The 8,500-nt window shown below is 35.7% G+C and overlaps 2 protein-coding genes across 2 annotated transcripts; one reads left to right on the top strand and one right to left on the bottom strand.

The window, feature by feature from the left end:
* Nucleotides 1-621: 621 nt before the first annotated feature.
* On the bottom strand, nucleotides 622-1,051 carry LOC133329404 (larval cuticle protein 65Ab1-like). Its single transcript, XM_061537876.1, has 2 exons — nucleotides 910-1,051; nucleotides 622-843 (listed from the first exon to the last, which is right to left on the bottom strand). The coding sequence occupies exons 1-2, from the start codon at nucleotides 1,032-1,034 to the stop codon at nucleotides 633-635; spliced, it is 336 nt and encodes a 111-aa protein (XP_061393860.1). The 5' UTR covers nucleotides 1,035-1,051; the 3' UTR covers nucleotides 622-632.
* Nucleotides 1,052-6,840: 5,789 nt separating this feature from the next.
* On the top strand, nucleotides 6,841-7,241 carry LOC133329403 (larval cuticle protein 65Ab1-like). The gene is made up of 2 exons (XM_061537875.1): nucleotides 6,841-6,977; nucleotides 7,031-7,241. The coding sequence occupies exons 1-2, from the start codon at nucleotides 6,841-6,843 to the stop codon at nucleotides 7,239-7,241; spliced, it is 348 nt and encodes a 115-aa protein (XP_061393859.1).
* Nucleotides 7,242-8,500: the final 1,259 nt, after the last annotated feature.

The raw sequence follows: 8,500 nt of genomic DNA, 5'->3' as shown, positions 1-8,500 counted from the left end.
TCAATTTAAAGGTCAACCACCCCTCTTGGGTATACTATCAACTTCTCGGGTCTATGCCCTTCAGGGGTAAATCTATACGCTATAGGATACAAATTTTGTAATTTTTCACACAAAAGTCAGGGTCCATTTGATCCGCTAAATATTGACCGATCTTTATCAAAACAGGCATGCTTATTCTTTGAATTATATGCAATATGTTCATATTTCGCGAGTTATAAGCTTGCAAACCTCAGTTTCAAGGAATTTGGAACATTTTTGTAATTTCCCATATATGTGGGAGCTATATGTAAATCTGAACCGATTTTTCACAATTTCAATAGGGCTCGTCCTTGGACAAAATAGATGAGCTTTGTCAAATCAAATTCGGATCATAAATGTGACCTGTACTTTCTTTACAATTTAACATGGAAAGACAGACGGACGGAAATGTATAAGTCGACTCAGAAAATGATTATGAAGAAATGCACTTAATTTCATCCTGACTTTCCAATATATGTATATATATATATATTTAACACAAAAGAAATACACAATTATTTGCATTTTATAATTGCCTTGCTATTCTTTATTAACATATAAGATGTTTGTCTTAGCTATTGCACACACACACATAGATCCTCAATTGAACTTCTTTAGTGTTTGGGCAATTGTGGAATATGTTCACCGGTGGGTTGGAAACCATGTTCATCGGCAACATATTGAACGGTATAGACCTTACCGTCATGTTTATCCTTCCACGAGAATTCACCATGAACAACAATGGCATGTTCATCGCCATGTTCACCCTTGACTTCTTTCAATTTGCCTTCTTCATGGCGGCTGGTGCCGTCACTGGTTTCAGCTCTACAATACAGGAGAAAATCATGTTTAGATTTGAACGAAAATCCAAAGTTTACCATTTCAACTTACACAAAGGAATAACCATCATGTTCAACATTGGAATCAAGTTTCACAATTTCGGCATGTTCACTATCAGGTCTGGGAGCAGCCAAGGCAATGGCAAAAAGAGCTGCAAAAACAATAAAGAATTTCATTGTGCTTCAAAAGAAAAATTGGATGTTAATTCGATGAAAGCAGAACTGTTTGTGTATAACTTCTAAGCGAAACAAAACGTCTTTATATATTTAGTGGTTATTATCTGGAATATCGTCAACTGCAGTTTGTTTGTGTTTTTTTTTTTAATTTCTTTCTTTGTTTGCAGCTGATCGTTCCACTGCCAACAATAGAAGAACTTGCCCAAAATAATTTTAATTTTATGCAATACTAAATTACACAATGGCACATTATCGAGTCATCTAAATTATAGCACAAAAAAAAACAAATAAATTCAGATCAGAATTATGTTAATTAATTTTATTTAAAAAATCCACGCTTCATCTTCAATAGTCTTAAAAAAAATATATATATATTAAAAAAATCCATGCCTATAGGTCCTTAAAGAAATCCTATGGAGTCTTCAAAAAAGGTGTATTTAAAAAACCCAATCCGATGGAGTCTTCAATAAAAATATATTAAACCGGTAAGGAATACCACTTTGGGTATATTCAACAGATGAATTATAACAGACGTCGCATTTTTGAAGGACCAGTTAACTGAAATTGGATCCATAAACATGTCATTCTGCAATCTATACTAAATTTTTCATTTGGTCAGATAAAGAGTTGCTTCTTACAATGGGACAAAATTATGTAAATCAAATATCAATCGGACACCCGTTGATTATTTGGATAAATTTCTGATAAAAACGAGGAGTTTGGTGCACCTATATCTAAAGCTGAGCCGATTTCAAGGAGACTTGCCAGTGATTAATTTATATTAACTACAGTTCATTGTACAAAATTGTGTGACAATCGGACAAACTTTGGGTATTTAGTGCACAATTTAAATAAATTCAGAACAAAAATTATATAGGAGCTATATCTAAATCTGAACCGATTTCCACGAAACTTAGCACACATCATGCTAGTCTTTATTCAGTACGCTATGCCAAATTTCGTGCAAATCGAAGGATGTATAGAGACTTTGGTACACCATTTACCTTTAATCGGACGAAAATATATGGCAGCTATGTCTAAATCTGGAACGATTTTCAGGAAAAATAACACACAACGTTCTTGACCAAATTCATTACACTATGTCAAAATACGTGCAAATCGAAAGATATATAGGGACTATGGTGCACCATTTACATAAAATCGGAAGATAATATATATGGGAGCTATATCTAAATCTAAACCCATTTTCGGGAAACTTTGCACTCATCATTCTGGGCCTAATTCAGAACTCTATGCCAAATTTCGTGCAAATCGAAACATATATAGCGAAAGATAAATCTGAACCGATTTTCACGAAACTTAGCACACATCATTCTTGACCTAATTCAGTACCCTATGCCAAATTTCGTGCAAATCGAGGAATGTATAGGGACTTTGGTACACCATTTACCTTAAATCGACGAAAATATATATGGCAGCTATATATAAATCTGAACCGACTTTCAAGAAACTTAGCACACATCATTGTAGGCTTATTTTAGTACGATATGCCAAATTTTGTGCAAATCGAAAGTTATATAGGGACTTTTATGCACTATTTACATTAAATCGGACGAAAATATATATGGGAGTTATATCTAAATCTTAACCGATTTCCAAGAGACTTAACACACATCATTCTACACTTAATTCAGTACCCTATACCAAATTTCGTGTAAATCGAAAGATATATAGGGACTTTGGTGCACCATTTACATAAAATCGGAGGAAAATATATATGGAAGCTATATATAAATCTGAACCGATTTTCAAGGAACTTAGCACACATCATTGTAGACCTAATTCATTACCCTGTACCAAATTTCGTGCAAATCGAAGGATGTATAGAGACTTTGGTACACCATTTACCTTAAATAAGACGAAAATATATATGGGAGATATATCTAAATCTAAACTGATTTTGTTTCCCATAGGGTTCGTCCTTGGGCCAAATAAGTGACCTATGCCAATTTTCGTCCAATTCGGATCATAAATGCGACCTGTACTTTGTTTACAATTTAACATGGACAGACAGACGGACTGACGGACGGACGGACAGACGGACATGTATAAATCGACTTAGAAAGTGATTCTATGCATATTATCAAAAGGAAACATGTGTCTATCTCGTTTCCTTTTGCCTTTTACAAACATGTGCACAAAGACATAATACCCTGTACTACAGTGTGGTGAAGGGTATAAAAATCCACGCCTATGGAGTCTTCAATAAAAATATATATAAAAAACCAGTAAGGAAAGTAGTAAAGTCGGACGGGGCCGACTATATGATACCCTTCACCACTTTGAGTATATTCAACAGATGAATCCTAACAGAAGTCGCATTTTTAAAGGACCAGTAAAATGAAATTGGAACCATAAACACGTCATTCTGCAACCGATACTAAATTGTTCATTTGGTCAGATATAGAAGCTATATCTAAATCTGAACCGATTTCAGGAAACTTAACACACATCATTCTAGACCTAATTTGTTACGCTGTGCCAAATTTCGTGCAAATCGAAAGATATATAGGGACTTTGGTGCACCATTTACATTAAATCTGACGAAAGTATATATGGGAGCTATATATAAATCTGAACCGATTTTCAGGCAACTTTACACACATCATTCTAGACCTAATTTGCTACGCTGTGCCAAATTTTCTATGCATATTCTCAAAAGGAGCCATGGGTCTATCTCGATTATTTTTGCATGTTACAAACATATGCACAAAAACATAATACCCTGTACCAGAAAAAAGAATTTGGTTCAAGAACCTCAAAACCTGGGGGCTACCAGAAAAAATTGGCCAATATTTATAATTTATAGTGGAGAGATGTGCTACCTAATAAGAACTCGACGTACTAAATTACAGTCAATTTGGTTGAAAAATCCGATCAGAACCCCCAAAATACCAAAAATTTTGGGGTACCGTTATATGGGTACTACCAGAAAAACTGGACCTATATTTATAATTTTTAGTGGAGTAATTTGGTACCCAATATGAACCCAATGTACAAAATTTCAGCGAATTTAGTTATAAAACGAGCCCAAAAACCCGAAAATACCGAAAATTGGGGGTGCCCTTATATGGGGGCTATCCGAAAAAATGGACCTTTATTTATAATTTTTGGTAGGGATATTTGCTACCCAATAAGAACTCAATGTACAAAATTTCAGCGAATTCAGGGCTTCAAAATACCGAAAAAATTGACCTTTATTTATAATGTTTGGTAGGGAGATTTGCTACCCAATAAGAACACAAAGTACCAAATTTCAGTGAATTCGGTCGAAAAATGCGATCAAAACCCCCAAAATACCGAAAATTGGGGGTAATCTTATATGGGGGCTATCCGAAAAAATTGACCTTTATTTATAATTTTTGGTAGGGATATTTGCTACCCAATAAGAACTCAATGTACAAAATTTCAGCGAATTCAGTTAAAAAACGCGCTCAAGAACCTCAAAATACCGAAAATTTGGGGGTACCCTTATATGGAGGCTATGCGAAAAAATGGACCGTTATTTATAATTTTTGGTAGGGAGATTTGCTACCCAATAAGAACACAAAGTACCAAATTTCAGCGAATTCGGTCGGAAAATGCGATCAAAACCCCCAAAATACCGAAAATTGGGGGTAATCTTATATGGGGGCTATCCGAAAAAATGGACCTTTATTTATAATTTTTGGTAGAGAGATTTGCTACCCAATAACAACTCAAAGTACCAAATTTCAGCGAATTCAGATAAAAAACGCACTCAAGAACCTCAAAATACCGAAAATTTTGGGGTACCCTTATATCGGATCTATGCCTAAACCTGGACCGATTTTCTCCAATTTCAATAGGGTTCGACCTTGGGCCAATTAAGTGACCTGTGCCAAATTTCATCCAAATCGGATCATAAATGCGACCTGTACTTTGTTAACAAAAATACATGGACGGACGGACGGACAGACGGACGGACAGACGGACATGCATAAATCGACTCAGAAAGTGATTCTATGCATATTCTCAAAAGGAACCATGAGTCTACCTCGATTATTTTTGCCTGTTACAAACATATGCACAAAGACATAATACCCTGTACCACAGTGTGGTGAAGGGTATAAACATTCCTATGGAGTCTTCAATAAAAGTATATTTAATCAGTAAGCGGAGCAGTATAGTCGGGCGGTGCCCACCATATGATACCCTACACAACTACGAAGGAGTTCCAACTTTCTGCGAATGTTTATTCCGAGCCTGGGTAATATTTTGTGACATTTGCACCCTCTTGCAAGATTAGAGATCAACAGCACCTCTTCCATACACTGGCATATTTTCCGAATATTTCTAATATTCAGTACAGCCCTTCTAATTACTTGTCCAGAATGTCTTCACCGTGGGTTGTATGGTGATTTTCGGCTTATAATTGTGGCCTATAGATCGATTCGAAAAAATAAGTTTTCGGTCGACTTCATCCCAATTTTTTTATCTGACCATCACCGAAAATTATAGGCGCTGTCCTTGACCATAACTGGAACCCCATGGAAAATGTCAAATCGATCAGCGTTATATTTCCGTCCTCTACTGTGGTAATGGGTTACTAAAAAATATCTGAATACGTAAGCAACTATAAATATTAAATATAACTCCCTCATCCGAGTACATACGACAATATAATTGGTATCAATTTAAAGGTAAACCACTCCTCTTGGATATATTATCAACTTCTCGGTTCTATGTCCTTCAGGAGTAAATATAATACAAATTGTTATATATAATACAAATTTTGTCATTTTTCACACAAAAGTCGGGGTCCATTTGGCCCGCTAAATATTAACCGATCTTTATCAAAACATGCATGCTTATTCTTTGGTCCAATCCCTTTCTCCTTATAAAAATTCGTTATGTTTGGGCTATAATTGCGGCCTCTGGAGCGACCAGAAAAACCGACAAAAAATTAGGTATTTGGTCCATTTCATCCTCTAAATATTAACCGATCTTTACCAAAAACAATAGGGGTTCATTGGGCCGAACCCATCCTGCATGCAAAATTTCGTGAAGATTGGTCCATTACTGTGGCCTGTATCGTGTTCACAAATTATAATGGACAGACGGACGGACACACATGTCTAGATCGATTCAGCTAGCCGAACCCATCCTGCATGCAAAATTTCGTGAAGATTGGTCCATTACTGTAATAATGGACCAATTATAATGGACAGACGGACGGACACACATGTCTAGATCGATTCAGCTAGTCGAGATATGACGATCAGTATACTTAAAGGTGGGTCCAGGACCAATATTTTGCGGCGTTACAAACCCTTGGGGCTGCACAAATCTATAATATCCTGACAACATAGTTGTGTAGGGTATAAAAACCCATTCCTATGGAGTCTTCAATAAAAGTATATTTCAAAATCCACGCCTATGTATTTAAAAAATTCACGCCTATGGAGTCTTCAATAAAAATATATTTAAAAAATCCATGCCCATAAATATATTAAAAAAATCCACGCTTGTTTTTTCTTAATTCACACTTAAATAACGGTACTTCTTTTTATTAATTAATTCAAATTTTATTTTATAATGTATTCCGTACCATACACCATAAATTTCTGCTGCTTACCGCGTTTTTTGGTAAAATCAAGTTTTATACACTTAAAGTACATTAGAAATTTTGAATCCAACAACCAGCAATCATAAACATTTGCCAACTACGAAAAAATATAAAAACCAAACGATTCAAAACAATTGACATCCACTACGATTTTTGAATTCAACTGGAACAAGAGATCTCAAACGAAAAATTACAATCATGAAATTCTTCATTGTTTTTGCTGCTCTATTCGCCGTCGCCTTGGCTGCCCCCAGACTTGATGGCGACCATGCTGAAATTGTGAAACTTGATTCCAATGTTGAACATGAGGTTATTTCTTTGTGTAAGTCGAAATGGTAACCTATGGATTAACATTCAAATCTAAACATAATATTCGTTTTCATTGCAGTGCTGAGACCAGTGACGGCACCAGCCGCCACGAAGAAGGCAAATTGAAGGAAGTCAAGGGTGAACATGGCGATGAACATGCCATTGTTGTTCATGGTGAATTCTCGTGGAATGATAAACATGACGGTAAGGTCTATACCGTTCAATATGTTGCCGATGAACATGGTTTCCAACCCACCGGTGAACATATTCCACAATTGCCCAAACACTAAATAAGTTCATGTGATGATCTGTGTGAGAGTGTATGTGTGCAACAGCTGAAAATAAACGACTTCTAACGAACAAAAAAGTGAATGTAAATAAAATAGCCAAGCAAAATTAAAATGCAAACGAAGTGTTTATTTTCATGATTAGAACTTTTCATATAGCAATTAGAGTTTTGAAATAGCTCCTGTATGACAGTATATCCCCATTTTTATACCCTTCACCACACTGTGGTACAGGGTAAGGAATCGAGATAGACCCATGGTTCCTTTTGAGAATAAGCATAGAATCATTTTCTGAGACGATTTATGCATGTCCGTCCGTCCATATATTTTTGTGAACAAAGTACGGTCGATTTTTTAATCCGATTTGGATGAAATTTGGCACATGTCACATGAAATTGGAGAAAATCGGTTCTGATTTAGATATAGCTCCCATATATAGTTGTATGTTAATGGAGTACCATACTGCCTGACGTACGTAAAGTTTTGTTGAAATCGGTTCAGATTTAGATATAGCTCCCATATGAATTTTCGTCCGATTTTATGTAAATGAAACACCACCCTGTCAAAGTTTTCCGATTGAGAAAACATTTTGCATATTTTATAGGGATGTAGATCGTTGATAAACTGTATCTCACTGGTAATACATGTCATTTCGTACAACAATTTGTAATAAATTCACTGGTCGCGGTTAAGGGCGGAACGGTACGGACCGATTCATTCTCCGGCTAAGGACAGAGATAATTATGATAATTATTTAATACACAACTGGTACATATATATATTTTTTTTTATTGCAATACATAGTATGTCAAGACCTGATTATGGACGACACCAAGGCCTATATAAGGTCGGAAAGTAAGCACAGATGAGTATAAAGTTTGCTCTCAAATCATTATGTTAGACGTCAAAATATTTTGACAACATTAAATTCAACTTTAATTTATATTGTCTTTGTGAAGAACATTTGGACTATTTCAAGGATTTAAAGAAGATTTTCAAGTAAATTATCCTAAAAACCAGTGAGCGGGGCAGTATAGTCGGACGGGGCAGACCATATTATACCCTACACAACTTCTACGAAAATCTAACTTTCTGTGGTACTACATTCTGAGCTTGGGCAATACTTCGCGATATTTGCACCCGTTGACCGATTAGAGGTCAACAAATATTACTAATCTTCAGTACAACCCTTCTAATTACTTGTCCAGATTTCCTTCACCGTGGGTTGTGTTGTAATGTTCGGCTTTCAATTGTGGCCTATA

The sequence above is a fragment of the Musca vetustissima genome, unplaced genomic scaffold (assembly GCF_032173495.1).
Source record: "Musca vetustissima isolate MV318-11 ecotype Yass unplaced genomic scaffold, APGP_CSIRO_Mvet_v1 utg17689, whole genome shotgun sequence".
NCBI lineage: Eukaryota > Metazoa > Arthropoda > Insecta > Diptera > Muscidae > Musca > Musca vetustissima.
Note: the sequence above shows the minus strand (reverse complement) of the source record. Positions and strands in the feature narration are given on the sequence as shown.

What these genes read in the sequence shown, in the direction of transcription:
- LOC133329404 (XM_061537876.1), bottom strand. Translation starts at nt 1,034, where the DNA reads ATGAAATTCTTTATTGTTTTTGCAGCTCTTTTTGCCATTGCCTTGGCT. An exon ending in CATGATGGTTATTCCTTTGT is followed by an intron (nt 844 to 909) that starts GTAAGTTGAAAT and finishes CCTGTATTGTAG; the next exon opens with AGCTGAAACCAGTGACGGCA.
- LOC133329403 (XM_061537875.1), top strand. Translation starts at nt 6,841, where the DNA reads ATGAAATTCTTCATTGTTTTTGCTGCTCTATTCGCCGTCGCCTTGGCT. An exon ending in TCTTTGTGTAAGTCGAAATG is followed by an intron (nt 6,978 to 7,030) that starts GTAACCTATGGA and finishes TTTTCATTGCAG; the next exon opens with TGCTGAGACCAGTGACGGCA.